At 41.9% G+C, this 15,549-nt stretch overlaps 1 protein-coding gene across 8 annotated transcripts in view; it reads left to right on the forward strand.

Annotated features, from left to right (window-relative positions):
• Positions 1–15,549, forward strand: part of LOC126335527 (lethal(2) giant larvae protein homolog 1) — a 303,079-nt gene that overhangs the window by 186,634 nt on the left and 100,896 nt on the right. For all 8 annotated transcript variants that reach the window (XM_049998889.1, XM_049998887.1, XM_049998890.1 and 5 more), the window contains 2 exons: positions 3,060–3,208; positions 12,005–12,288. In XM_049998889.1, coding sequence (XP_049854846.1) covers positions 3,060–3,208; positions 12,005–12,288 — 433 coding nt within the window. The remainder of the gene's footprint in view (positions 1–3,059; positions 3,209–12,004; positions 12,289–15,549) is intronic.

Here is a 15,549-nt window from a genome sequence, read left to right on the forward strand (position 1 = left end):
TGGAACGGGAAGAAACCATAATAACTGGTACCACAAGACATACTTTCTGCTATGCGCTTCATATTAGTTTGCAGAGAATAGGTGTAGATGTTATTTAAATGTCAAGTTCATGTAAAAACAAATAATTGATAAATCTAAGCAGCAACTGAATCTTTGTTGGATACCAGAGGATAACTTTTAATGGTGTTTTCTCAGACTTTGCCCTAATTAAAAGGAACAAAAAAATCATGCTTTTGGCTCAACAGTTGTTAGATATGCTTCTACACACAAATCTATCTTGTACAAGTTTACTCATCTCTGCAGAACTACTGCAGCCTACATCCACTTAATTCCCCTTACTGCAGTAAAGTTTCAATCCTACTTCACAATTCTTACCTACCATACTTATCTCCATTACCAAATTAATTATTTCTTGTTGCCTCAGGATGCATTCTGCTATCAACCTATCATTTCTTTTAGTCATAATGTGCAATAAAGCTCTTTTCTCCCCAGTATAATACAGTGCCTCTCCAATATATTAGTGGCTCAAGCTGCCCATCTAACTTTCAACATTAATGTGTAATGCCACAATTTTAAAACTACTACTCCTCTGTTGTGTGTGGACTGTTCATAAAAGGTCACACATAAGACAAATATTTTCAGAAAAGAATTCATAAAACTTAAATATCTGTCCAACATTACCATGCCCAAGTATGTACTTGAGAGGTTAATATTCATTCACAGCCACATGCTCTTACTTATTACATATGGATATAAAATCTCTACATTTACACTACTGTTGTAATCTTGGGTTCAGAAAATGATAGTGAACATGTAAAAGAGACTAGAAGTAAGACATTTTGTTTTCTTAACCCTCCCTCCTGTCTCCTCCCCCCACCGCAACTGCAACTCTCCCCTCTCTGTCTCCCTTCTCTACCTCCCCACCTCCACACTCCACCTCCACACTCTACCTACCCCTCTCTCTCTCTCCTACACCTGCCTGCTTCGTCCTCTGCCCACTCACACTCTCGTCTCTCTTCTCTTAAATCCTCCCCCCCCCCTCATTCCCCCCCTCATTCCCCCTTTCTCTCCCCTCCCTCCCCCTCTCTGTCCCATCCCCCTCTTGCTCACCATGTGTGATGTCAGCAAATAGTGAATCTTGTTTTTTTTCTGTTGCATATAAAGCACAGGGTGATGTTAAAGACAGAGTGCATACAACTAAATATAGGAGTGCTAGTAATGGTGCTACACTGTACCACCTCACCAAAAATGAGACATTTTTTAAAGCAAAAGATTTGATGCTGAGTATTATACATTTTCATACCACAATGGTAAACACAAACTCAGTTTCCGAACATCAGACTGCACGTCCAAACTAGTTAAAAGTTGTATGACCCACAATTTATATCAACTAGAACAAAAACCAAGGCAAACGTTAATGTTTTTTCAGCATTCACATGTGGTAATGTGTTGTCCTTTGGGAAACATTGTTACAGTAACAATGGACCCTCCCAAACAGAAGTCTAGTAAAAGTTGTCAGTTTATCAAAAGTTACTTCAGTCTGGAGGAGGGAACTGAACTTAAACATCAAATTTTCAATTAAGTTTCAAATGGTACTGCTCAAATTTTGACTCAGTCTCGTTTTTAGTGTGTGAAAAAATACGAACTTGAAAAAAAAGTTGTTTAGTTGCGTTGTTGGTAACACTCACATAATTTTGGTGATGCAGAGATAAAGGGAATGAAAATATCTTAGGAAAGTTCGAAATGATTTAGACAGGTATATTGTAGGGTTTGGTTGTTCACCCCACATTGTACAGTAAACTTCTTCTAAAAGTATGAAAAATAGAAATGAATACATAGAGTTTAATGTTTCAGTCAACTGTTAAGACTTACAAGTAATTTCAAAAATTTATCCTGGGTTAGGCCCCAAAAACACAGTGAGATATCCTGGGTTGAACAAAAAACATTACTCTGATTTGGTACACCCCAGAGAGAGAGAGGATAAAAACATTATAAACTTTTACAATTGTTGGCCACAAATTAACTGTGCATATCAAAACCTTCAGCGAAACCTCAGAAATACACTGTGGAGCAAATTTATGGTCTTGCACTGTAGTCTCGGCCTAGGATATTGCATCACATACAACCCAGGTACAAAATTAGCAGTTGGAATTCCGACAGCAGATGATTGATAGATTTAAGTACAACAGGTCAAAGGCAATGCTGAACAATGTTACTGGAGACATAAGTGGCAGTCTGTTTCTTCCATGATGAAGTTTGCCCAACAAAACTGGAGACAACAAAATGAGTGGAACGGAAAGATATGTTTTATGTTTTTCCCTTGTGTGAAATGAGCAGCTCATCAAAGTACCAAGCCTAAGAGGAGGGGGAGGGGGTTAGGAACTGCAAAATGATGTTATTTAGTAATGCTTCCTAAGCTTGGCAAAAGAAACTAGGAAAACATCTAAAGGTGCCTGTTCAAAGGGTTACCAAAGGTAGAGTATCTTGTTACAGTGAACTAGAAATGCCATATTTGGCTTTGAGGGTCTCCTCCTCTCCCATGACAACAAAATCAATCTGTTATTAGTTTTATTATGGCCATGTGAAAGCAACTATTCCCACCAGTGAAGCATTGCTGAACAGTTTATGTTTGCTAGAAAATGTCTGGATAATTTTTAAAATGTGTGAAAAAGATGGGGATTTGGTTTATTTTCTCAAAACTTTTTGTGTATTTGTCACACTATTAATGCAAATTTCGTTACATCCATCACAGTTTCCATTAGTATAACAATGGAAATTTCATTTTGCATGCTTTGTTTTGGTATTAAACAGCTTTGCAGCACTAATATGAAAAATGTTGTGTAATATTGTTTGACATTTTCACTATGAACATTCTCGGCGCATTCAGTAGTAGGTATCATTAAATGATTTAATGTAATATGTTGCAGTTTAGTATCAGTAGCACAGTACATATTACTTAAATGTACTGCCTACAATAATTGTAAACTGATTAACATACTTTATTATGTTTCTGTTATCTGTCAATTTGGCTAATTTACCTTCTGTTTCCAAACTTGTAGTGGAGCAGAAGCATCAACACCATCCTCAGCACCACTCAGTCCTGTTGAAGCCAAACCAGTGGAACGTCAGGTCGAAGCAAGACCTGTTGACGATTCTCTAGGAAGCATGGTTCGGTGTTTATATTTTGCAAAGACGTTCATCATTAGCGGTCAGTCAGATTCCTGTTATTTGTTATATAATTAATAATAACATGCAGTTGTTAAAAATGAAGCTTTCTCACTAAAATTATCACAGAAATGTCATGCATTCATTTTCTTGTGGAGGAAGGTGGGGTGATACGGTACTAAAACAAAGGAAGCAGACATACATTTTGTGGTCTGAAAATTGAAAGACACCCACTGCTGTTCATTCCAGATTTGTTTCTTGGAATTAAGGTAGGAATTTTGATCAGCCCTGTGCAACAAAACCATCTGATTTAGTTGTAACCTAGAAGAAACTGAGATGCAGTATGTGGTGGTCTGCTGGTTCTTTACTGTGATATCCAGTGGCAAAGTAAAGTTTAATTGAGAGCTAAGACTTCCTCATATTTAGTCTTGTTCCAGTCAATATTCGACTTTTCAAATAAATGCAAGGCTTCTCATTAACTTCTCATTTGTTGTACTCTTGTTTACAATAATTGTACATTACAAAGTTGTTACATTACTGAGAACATCACAACAACATCTATAAGAATGAAGTCCAAAAAAGTGCACATTGCCATGGATTGCAGAATGTGTTTGTCCAGGGTTTGATTAATTAACAAAACACTGATTCCCTCAATGTTTGCTTTATTGTGCAATACCAAACTTACCAGTTTCTTAAGTTTCATTGTGCTGACTTGTAAGAAAACAATTGCAAACCTGCAGCATCTGCTACTAATATATTGATATTTTCTCCACAGTTAGTTTGTAATACTGTGTTGTTATAAAAGTCTACACAGTTAATTTTATTAAATAACAGATCATTGTTTAAGTTTGGTTTACTTCATTCTTTCTCCTTAAAACATGTATTTCTGTCATAATTGTGACAATATGCTAAAATTCAAATATCTGCCATTTATTAAGAATAATAATTAAATATTTGATTTTATATGAACAATATTGGACTTCAGCACATGAGTTTAGCTGTACACAAAATCAGTTTGTTTTTGTAAAAAGGCCAAACTTAACATAAAATTTGTAAATTTAAATTATGTGGGCAATGAGGTACCTCATATTTGTGTATTTTTACCTAATGCTTTTGAATTTCTGAAAAATAATTGTAAAGAAAAGCAAAAACCTCATAATTGTATCCAAAAAAATGTTAATAATTTCCCCAAAACAAACACAATAATCCAAAACACTGATAAGTGTGAATCATTGTACTCTCTTGTCCGCCCAGGAGCATTTCTTCAGTCCCAGTCTGGACTAAAACTTTTCCATGCCTGCCTTGCACCAACCCATTTGTCTGCTTTCTCTTGTGTGCTCCCTTGATCTCCTGCCCTTCTGATTTATACATCATACCCTTTTCCTTTCTCTGTTTTGCATCACCTTTTGCCCTGCAGTTCGAGCCACATGGTGTTCCCTCCCTGTGATTATAAAACCTCAACTCATGTCTCCCCTTTCTGTAGTGTTAATATGACTACTGCACCACTCTGATCCAGTTTACATCCTTGTGCCTTCCTGTAACCAATTATATGCTAGCTCAAATGCTTACACTCACACTGCCCACTCATGCACAGCATCACACCAAACTTGGACAGCTCCATATTCTGCCACATTACCAGCTCCAGTTTTTATTGCCTACCATCATTGCACTTGTCTGACCTGCTATGATCTATTCCACGCTACACCATGTGCTCTGACATAGTATCAGAACCATCCTTGTCTCCTCACCTCCCCACCACCTATGTATCCTCTCATCTTACCCCCCCCCCCCCCCCCACACACACACACACACACACACACACACACACACACACACACACACAGACAGAGAGAGAGAGAGAGAGAGAGAGAGAGAGAGAGAGAGAGACATGGGGGGGGGTATTTTTCTGGGTGGACTGAATTGCATTTTGAACTACATAAAGTGATAAAGAATTTCAGAAATGCTCACCATTTGCTGCATCACACGGTTATGTCATTTATCTCATGTCTGCAGCTCTTGGTCTAGTGGCTAGCATTTCTGCCTCTGGGTCGTGGGGTCCCAGGTACCATTCCCGGCCCAGTTGGGGGTTTTCTCTGCCCAGGGACTGAGTGTTTGTGGTGTCAACATAATTTCTTCATTATTCATGCACGTTGCGAGAGTGGACTGTGTAGAGATCGGGATTTTGTACAGGTGCTGATAACCGTGCAGTTGAGGGTCCTGCAAACCAATCATCGTCATTTATCTAACAGCGCAACAGATGCATCAGCAGATTGGACATTATTGAGAGATAAGCCACTAAATCATTAGCTAAACAGAGAAGTATTTTGCCGTATTTGTTTCATTTGATGTGTGTTAATTGTTCAGTTTGCCTTTGCCAGATGTTATACTCTTCCTGTGTAGAATTCATTTTTGTAATTTTTATGTTTCATATGGTCTCTACTTTTATTAGTTTGAGGACTTGGATACTTATCTTTATGTAATGCTAAATGCTGCATGGTCTCTCTTTATTTAACTTACACTTCCTACCCAGGGGGCTCACAGCTCCTTGGTGAGTACGTGCTTGGCGACCACGGAGCCCCAGCCCTCGCAGCACAGCTTCTCTTTCTGTGCTGCTTGTCTCCTCTTCTCCTGTCCTTTTCCCCTCTCTTGGGAAGATGTCTTAAGCCTCCATAGGCTCTTGAAGCTCATTTGCATTGGTTTGCTTCTAGGAATATTATCTCGTGTACTGCCGTTTCCCCCGTGCCGCACTTCTCCCCCGTGCCCCCCCCCCCCCCCCCCCCCATACACACACACACACACACACACACACACACACACACACACACACACACACACACACACACACACACGTGCTACTTATTCCTCGTTTTGTTCTTTCCCTGTTCCGCTCCCGCTCTTTCTTGTTCCGTTCTTTCCTTGTTCTGCTCTCTTTTTCCTTCGCTGTGCCATTTGAGGCCATCCTTTCTTTCTTATCTTTTCTTCTCCTCCCTGTGTGCGCCTGATGGCCACCAAGGCATTTGCCGTGTAGCAGGAGATTGGGTAATGGGTACTTCCCAGACCTGGGTTGGCAGGTAGGACCCGCACGTACCCCCTGGTACAGACCTGGCCCAGGGATGGGTGATTGCCCAAGGTATTACCTTCCTCCTCTGCCGATAGGTCCCTCCGTCTGTCGTTTGGGAAGTGTGACCTAAGGTGAGGACAATCACCTAAAGAGGGGGCCTCCCTTTGGAGGGCCCCTGGCTGAAAGGAGCATGCCATTAGAGACGCTGGCCATCATGGGGGGGACTTCTTCCCAATGACTGGCTTTCCTTCTCTTTCTCCAAGTGTTTCACATAAAAGAAAGTGGAATGAGGCTCCTGCTTCAATGTCTCTTCCTGTTGCGCCTCGATATCTAGTAGTCTCACGTTTAGACAAAAACAAGACTTTTGTTACTGTTATCCCCTTCGTTATACAGAAAGCCACGGATGGCATCACCGGTCCTGTGAGTCGTGCTTTTGGAAATTGATAGTGCTCTCCAGGCCCAGAAACTACTCAAGGCCTAAATCCTCCACGAATATCCTGTAAAAGTGGAGGCTCACAGGACACTTCACTCGTCCCGCAGTGGTATCTACGCCCGGCTGTTGGATGAAATAACTAATTATCTATCTGATCGTGTTATGAAGAAGGGAGCTGCCGAGTTGGTGCCCACTCGCACATTGTTCCTTACTTTAGATTGGTTAATGCTTCCTACTAAGATGAAGTCATCTCTGTGCACCCTTTCATTCCCAGTCCATTGAAGTGTTATAAATGCCACCAGTTCAATCATACCAGCACTCGTGTAAAAATGCAGCCAAATGTGTCACTTGTAGCAGGGATGCACATGAGGGCACCTGTCCTCCTCCTTCCTCCCACTGTGTTAATTGTCACGGAGAACATGCTGCCTCTCAGGAGAAGATACCTTTTCCTGTTGCCCGGAAACAGTTGATGAGCCGTAAACCGATTGTCCCTTCTTCTGTCAGCTACAGCAACATGTTAGCCTCTCCCCGTCGCACAAAGAACACGGCTATGCAGACTTGTGACTTACAGTTCAGTTCAATGGGGGCAAAGTAGTCTCACCTTCAAGCTGACACTCCGTCTCCCACTTCCCGGGCAGTAGATTCTGGTACCCGTTCTTCGCCCTCACTGCCGAAGACGGTTGCAACGCAGCCAGTGAACCGTCAATTCAGAAAGATTATTCCCAGGAAGATTTCTTGCGTACCTAGAGTTCGCAGCCGTCTGGCTCTTCTGCCAATCACCAAAAGTCAAAACAATTATCCCAAGGCAAACGGTCTTCCCCCTCTTTGACTCATCGGTTCTGTTCGACTCGTCGGTCCTTGTCAACTGACTGACACCAGGGAAACTCCTTTAATCCCGCTGAGTTGATGGACGAAGATCCTCCACCTATGGATTCCAGTGGCCATCCTCCCTCGACAGCTCACCCTAAGCAGCCGTCTAGGTGAGTGTTTCTTCTTCATTCTCTAGTGTTCCTAAATTTTATGGCTCTTTTACAATGGAATATACGTGGCCTTCAGTCAGGGTGGACCTAAAGCTGCTCCCACAATGGCAATGTCTGCTTGTCTACTTGTAATCTGTCTCCAAGAAACCAAGATTCCTGCTCATGATGGGGTCATGCTGCTTCTACGAGGTGATGTTTGCCATTGTCCTATCCCATTGCATACCCACCCGCAAGCAGTTGCTGCTCGTGTTTTCCTTCCCGAATTTACCTTTTCCCTCTGCACCATTTATATCCCTTCACCTTCTGCTGTCAGTAGAGCGGACCTGATACAGCTTTTTGCTCAGTTTCCTCCACCCTTCCTGCTCCTCGGTGACACCAAAGCCCATCATCCTCTTTGGGGCTCACCTGTTGCCTGCCCGAGAGGTTCTCTTTTGGCGGATCTTCTTAATCAGCTTAATCTTGTGTGCCTTAGCACCGGCGAAGCCACATTTCTCTCTGATTCCACGCTCACTTATTCCCACTTAGACCTCGCGATCTGCTCTGCCCAGCTCGCTCGACATCTCGAGTGGTGTCCTCTTTCTGATACTTACTCGAGTGACCACTTCCCTTGTGTGACTCGCCTGTACAATCATACCCCACCACAGCTGCCAGCTGCCCGCTTATTGGGAATTCTCTCTTGCTGACTGGAGGCTATATTACTCCTTGGCAGTCTTTGACAAAAGGCCGTTTCCCAGCTGTGATGATCAGGTCGAGCACCTCTTGGGCGTTATTCTCTGCCAATCCTCTATCCCTAATACTACTACTTCTCCCCATCAGGTCCCAGTCCCTTGGTGTACTGTGGAATGCTGCAATGCGATTCGTGCCCGACAGTGTGCACTTCGTGTCTTTCACTGTCATCCTGCACGCTTCCGAACTGCATCCGCTACAAGCAACTACATACGCAGTGCTGTCACACTATTAAGGAAAGCAAGAAAGCATGCTGGGTTTCCTTCTCCAGCTCGTTTAACATTTACTCCATCCTCTCTTCCTCCGGTGGGAAAACACTTTATCCTCGATACCTACAACCGTATTTGGACTGACGGTGTATTTCCCACACTTTGGCGTGAAGCCATTATTGTTCTCCTATCTATGAGTGGTAAAGATAAATCTCTTCCTTCCAGCTATCATCCAATTTCCCTTATGAGCAGCGTTTGTAAAGTGATGGAACGCATGATCAATGGTCGATTAGTGTGGTGGCTGGAGTCACACCATCTTCTCACTAATACTCAGTGTGGGTTCCGAAAGCGCCGCTCAGCGGTTGATCATCTCGTCTCCCTGTTGACGTTCATCATGATTATTTTCTGCGGAAGCGACAAACGGTGGCAGTTTTCTTTGATTTGGGGAAAGCCTATGATACCTGTTGGTGGACAGGCATTCTACGTACTAGGCACACATGGGGTCTTCACGGTGGTCCCCCCACTTTCATCTGGGATTTTTTAACAGACTGACTTTTTCCGGGTACGTGTGGGTCCCTCCTTCACCCACACCTTTTCACAGGAGAACGGGGTGCCTCAGGGCTCCTTACTGAGTGTCTTCCTCTGTGCCATAGCCATCAACCCAATTATGGACTGCCTTTCAGCTGGCATTTCTGGCTCTCTTTTCGTTGACAACTTTGCCATTTATTGCAGCTCCCAGCAGACGTGTCTCATGCAATGCTGTCTTCAGCGTTGTCTGGACCATCTCTATTCATGGAGTGTCACAAATGGTTTGCACTTTTCTGCTACCAAATCCGTTTACGTCAACTTCTGGCGGTGCGAGGTGTTTCTTCCACCAGTCCTTGGAACTGGGCCAGAATGCTCTCCTGTTTGTGGGTGCCACGAAGTTCGTAGGGCTTACATTCGATAGGAAACTCAGTTGGTCTCCCCCATGTATCCTACCGGGCTGCACGCTGCACCCGGTCCCTCAATGTCCTTCGTGTATTGAGTGGTACCTATTGGGGAGCTGACCGGACTGCCCTCCTCCTGCCTCTATTGCTCTATTGTCTGCTCCAAGTCGGATTATGGATGCATTGTCTACTCCTCTTGCATGGCTGTCTATCTTAATCTGTCTAAAAACAATACACCATTTGGGAATCTGTCTCACCACTGGTGCCTTTCGTGCTAGCCCAGTTGAGAGTCTCTACGCAGAAGCTGGTGATCTTCTACTCTCATACCGGCACGACATCCTACTCAGTAGGAATGTGTGTCGGCTTTCTTCCATGCCAGACCACCCAACCTTCGACCCTTTTTTTGATGACATTCTTGACCGCCAACATGTGATGTACATTTCTTCTCTGCGACCTCCCAGCATCCACTTTCATCACCTGCTTCAGCAGCTGCAATTCACACTTCCTGCCACTTTCCGAACGGGGGAGAGACCTTCAACACATTGGCTTCAGACACAGGTTCGTGTTTGTTTTGATTTCAAATCATTCCTGAAGGATTCGACTCATGAGCTGACCTATCGCTGCAAATTTCTCGAACTTCGTTCACAACTTGCCGATAGCATATTTTTGTACACTGATGGTTCCAAGTCCACCCACGGTGTTGACTGTGCTTTTGTTGTCATCGGGGCTGATAAGTTTCAGTACCGGCTTCTCGACAAGTGCACAATTTTTACCTCAGTGCTTTTTGCCCTCTATCAGGCTGTTCACTACATCTGGAGGCAAGAGCTCACTCGCTGTGTGATCTGCTCTGACTCCCTCAGTGCCCTTCAGAGTCTGGATGGTCCAGATCCAATCCACCCCATCGTTGGACAGATCCAGGACTGCCTCCATTTGTTCCCAGATGGGGGAGCCCAAGTGTTATTCCTGTGGGTTCCTGGCCATGTTGGTGTACCTGGGAATAACGTTGCTGATGCTGCAGCCAAGGCCTCAGTCCATCTCGATCGGCCCGCCTCTTACTCTGTTCCCTCGCAAGATATTTGTATGTTTCCCTATCGGCACATCACGTCACTTTGGCAAGACCATTGGTGCTCCCTTCATGGTAACAAACTCATGAAGTCAAACCTCTCCCAACAGCCTGGTCAACTTCCTCCTAGCTGTCTCGCCATGAGGAAGTAATGTTAGCTCGGTTGCGAATAGGGCACTGCTGCTTTAGTCCCCGCCACTTGTTGAGTGACGACCCTGCACCCAGCTGTCCTTTCTGTAGCCAGCCATAAACAGTCAGACATTTCCTGATCCTCTGCCCCTATTTTAGCCACTTACATCTCAGGGTCGGGCTGCCACCCGCTTTGCCGAACATTTTAGTGGATGACGTGTTAGCTGTGGCTCGCATTTTTAAAGTTTTTAAAAAAGCAGTAAAATGACAAAAGAGATTTGATTTCTACCTGGTGACTCTGGTGTCTTGTTGAAGTCTTACAGGTACTCTTCCGTAATGTCTTGATGTTTTTAATATGTTGTTTCCTTCCATTCTGTATTGGACCTCGCAACAGTTTTTTTACCCTCATGGTCCCAGTATTCTCTGGTTCTTTACTGGGCACTTATGACCTTAGATGTTTTGTGCCCCAAACACACACCCCACCCCACCCCTTCAAAAAAACCTCTTTACTTTTTGCTTATGATCTTATTGTTACACAATAGTGTGTTCAGCTCTGCTGCTCATCACAAGAAATATGAGAGAATTGTACAGTGTAGCAAATGGTGAGCATTTCAGAAATTCTTTACCACTTACATGGTTCAGAATGCAATTCAGCATAATGTTGTTCACAATAATAAATAATTTTCTTCTCTCTTTGGGCAGTTATTTTGTGTTTTAAATGCTTGAAAAGAGGTTGAAATTGTCTGTTTTTTAATTCATTGAGAGTATTCCTCTTCCAGTCTGTATTTACATTTTTGAAAAATTTGAATGCTCTCTTCACCAGGGCTTGTGACTACCTCCTGCTGCTTTGTGAGATCAAGGATATTGTACTCTTAATCCCACCCTTGAGCCTACACAGTGTTCTTCCATAACCCACCCAAACTATACAGTATTTTGGTCTGTCCCACTGCCAGCTCTGCTCTCAGTACAACACCTCATTCGTAATTCCTCTGGGGAAGATCCAAATGCAAAGCTGTCCTGTATTTTCAGTTCTATTTATGGGTTTGTGGTTTCTGTTGTTAATGTCTTAGTTTGTGGTTGCCTTCCCTCATTCTGTTTTGTTGTTTATGTGCAGAATTGTTAAGAGTGTTAAGGATATTTCTACAAATATGTAAATTTTGTGAAGAATTTCATTAAATGTGTGAAGGGCTAAAAAGACATTTGTTAAAGTTTGAATTTAAAAAATCATTTAGGTAAAAAGCTCAGTACTTGGTAATCAAAGGAAAATATTTTGCCACTAAATTAATAGATTATAATTTCCATTTTACAGTGCAGTCAGTAACAGCTACACTTTGGGCAGGGACAAACAATGGTACAGTTTATGTGTTTACCATTGCTGTACCAGTGGGACAACGAAGAACAGAAGAAGACGTTACCTGTCAATTGGGCAAAGAGATTCAACTTAAACACAGAGCACCAGTGATAAGTGTGGCTGTCTTAGATGGCATTAATGTTCCACTGCCTGAACCATTTGAAGTTGAGAAAGGACTTAAAAAACTGCCAGATACTAGTGGTCCTCATAGAGTTGTTATTTGTTCTGAGGAGCAGTTCAAGGTAAATACATAAGTAACAATGGAGTGAAACTGAGAAATTCAAAGATATAAAGATTCATTGTGTTTTGATGTTAATTACACTACATAAGATATCACCATTTTTGATAAAATGACTCTCAAAAGGGTGGGGAAATTCTCAAATAAACACATTATTAAGAACAAATGAAAACGAAAATGTGGTAAATAACCTGAATGTGCCATATATCTCTAATCTAGCATAGCAGTTGCCCTGTTAACTTAGTTTCTTTCTGTATGGTGGAATACATGTTCATCTGTGAACCACGGATCTAGCCATTGGTGGGGCAGTGCATCAGCAATACAGCTAGTCATATTGTAGGTGCAAGCACAAACAAAGGGTGTCTGTTAAGAGGTCAGACAGATGTGTGGTTCCTGAAGAGGGCAGCAGCCTTTTCAGTTATTGCAGGGGCAACAGTCCAAATGATTGACTGGTCTGGCCTTGTAACATTAACCAAAATGGCACTACTGTACTAGTACTGCAAAAAGAGACTGGAGCCAAGGGGAAACTACAACTGTAGTTTCAGAACCAGATTTTAAACTTTTAAGACATTTCCAGGAGCAAATATGGACAATTTGTTGATTATGAGCTGCAGACAACATTGTCGGAACTAGTGATAGTTTTGGGAGAGCCAGCTGTGGTAGGATTATTCCATGAGGTGTGAAAGATGCAAGAGACAGGCAAAATATCCTCAGCTATCAAGTATTGGCCCAGCTCAGAAATGTCGTACATCCAGGCCTGATGCGCAGAGCAGTCTGAGTTACAGTGGGGAAGTGGGTAGTCTCCGCGTGACCCATGTCTACATTTAGTGATCTTGCTGTTTCCTCTTCATTTAATGCTTTCACAGCAAATGAAAACAAAACAGATTGCTGTGCCCGGAAGCCATCAAGTGAATTAAAATACATTCACATAATTACAGGAAGCAAAAATTTGCCATTAATTTCAGATTTTATTTTATTTCCACCTTTCTGACAATCAAGCATTAATCCCCTTGCGGGACAATTAAATTGTTTTTATCAGTTTGCTAAAGAAATTTGACTTTTATTAATCTATTCCACTGAGGCAGTCAGTGTATTTGAAACGAAGTGTTTAATTCCACACTATTGGCTAATGTCAAGTGTTCTACATCTACATCTACATCCATACTCCGCAAGCCACCCGACGGTGTGTTCCCTGCATTTCAAGTGCGTGTTTTCGTCTTCTAGCCTATATGGCATTATGCCATAATGAAGAACCAAACACAAGATAATGCAATACTGGCACTCCAAGAAAATTTACATCCCGAACACCACACTGAAAAGCTTAATATCAGGTTGAGGCCTACTTCATTGGGAATCTGTACATATGAATGTGCACTTTAAGTATGCTCTTCAAATGTGCACTTTTTAGTATGGTTTTCGAAATTCTGATGCTCTTGGGGTACATCACTTAGCACAGAAAAAGTGTGTGTTCACCCGGGAGAAAGTGTGGTAGGTTCAAGTGTCGTTTCTTTCAGATTGCAGCATCTATGTTACGTTTAGCAGCATTCAAAGAAAAATAACCAATAAATCGGCAAAGTGTCGAAAGTTAGGGTGTTCACGTGATCTTGTGCTCTTACTCAACAGCTGCCACTGTATCTACTTGATAATGTGATATTTTTTCACTACAGATTAAATCAAACCATTGAATGTGGAACATAAGAAACTGATGACAAATGCAGTACCTTCATTATTTAACATGGCAAATAAATCACCGCAATTGATGTTGAAGGGGAAACCACATAGATGATACGATAAAATGTCAAAAGCAATAAAACTCTTTCCCAACACAGAAGAAACCTGAAACTTCCCAGCAGATTGAAACTGTATGCCGGACCGAAACTCTTAACTCAAGACCTTTGAATTTTAATCTGCCAGGATGTTTCATGTCAGCGCACACTCTGCTGCAGAGTGAAAATCTCATTCATTACAGAAGAAACCTGTTCAACAATTGTTGCTACATCTGAACCACGAATAGCAAGAATCAACAACATGTTCACTTTTGAAGCAAAAGTAATCAAATTTGTAAAAATATTCGTGTAGTTGAAAGTTGAGTAAAGTGTAAGAATGTGTGAATTATTAACTCAAACACAAAATTGTTACATGGGTCAACGACCGTATCTATCATAGTAACAACATACAACAAAAAAAATATATTATTCTCATGCGTGAAATATTTGTTCATACTTTCTTGCTTTCCATGGTTTAAACTGCAGTTAAACATACATACATTGGGGAGTATTTCTTCATGAGTAAGTTGTATCCTGTGCCTCTGAATCTACAATATTCAGATGTTTTTACATCTGTTTCACACTAATTTGTCTCTTGATAATTTACTAATGCTTGAAAGGCAAAAACTAATAACTGTTTGTTAATTATGTAGAAAAACAATTAAAAACAAACATTAAACTTCTGTTGGCTTCTTGCTCACTTGGTTTGCTAGCATCATTCAAACTGTCAGACTGTCACAATTTTCACAGCAGTTTTGCAACTATATGTGATAGTGTGTGGGAGAACTGATTGTAACACTCACAAACCCTGTCAGCACCAAAACAACGCGAAAGGATTACCAAGAGCAATGAATTGCAGGGTGAGCAGAAATTCCAAAACCACTCATCACTGATGCAAATGTCCATAATAAGAAAATGTGATGCTATTGCGATAAAACTTGGACTGTTGATTAATGGGAGGGTCCGATGAGTGTTGTTTCACACTGCTTCCAACTTTTGGCAGAGTTGATTTTCCATCAGTGAAACGGAGGAGGGGGAGGGAGTCAGTAATTTGGGCAGCCTTATCATAGTACTCGTTGTTCACGGTTACTGCGCAAGGTTGCATTACTACCAGAGATTATGTGACCTCCATTTGCCCAATCTGATCCTTCCCATGGTACAATGATTGTTCCCCAGGGGTAGTACTGTGTTCAAAGAAAATAGGTCCCCTTTTCACACAGCTCATATTGTCCAGGACGTTTTGTGAGCAGAAGGATTAATTGTTGCATCTCTCCTGACCACCATGATCACCAGATCTCAGTATTATTGAGCTTATGTGATATACGTTGGAGATAAAACTGCACATTTGCTATCCACCTCCATCATCATTGCCTGAACTTGCAACTATATTGCAGGAAGAATGGTTTAAGGTTTCTTTGAAAACCCAAAGGACCTATATTTATACATTCCATGATGACCGAAAGCTGTTTTGAATGCCAACAAATTTATTACACCGTATT

This window comes from Schistocerca gregaria, chromosome 2 (assembly GCF_023897955.1).
Source record: "Schistocerca gregaria isolate iqSchGreg1 chromosome 2, iqSchGreg1.2, whole genome shotgun sequence".
Lineage (NCBI taxonomy): Eukaryota > Metazoa > Arthropoda > Insecta > Orthoptera > Acrididae > Schistocerca > Schistocerca gregaria.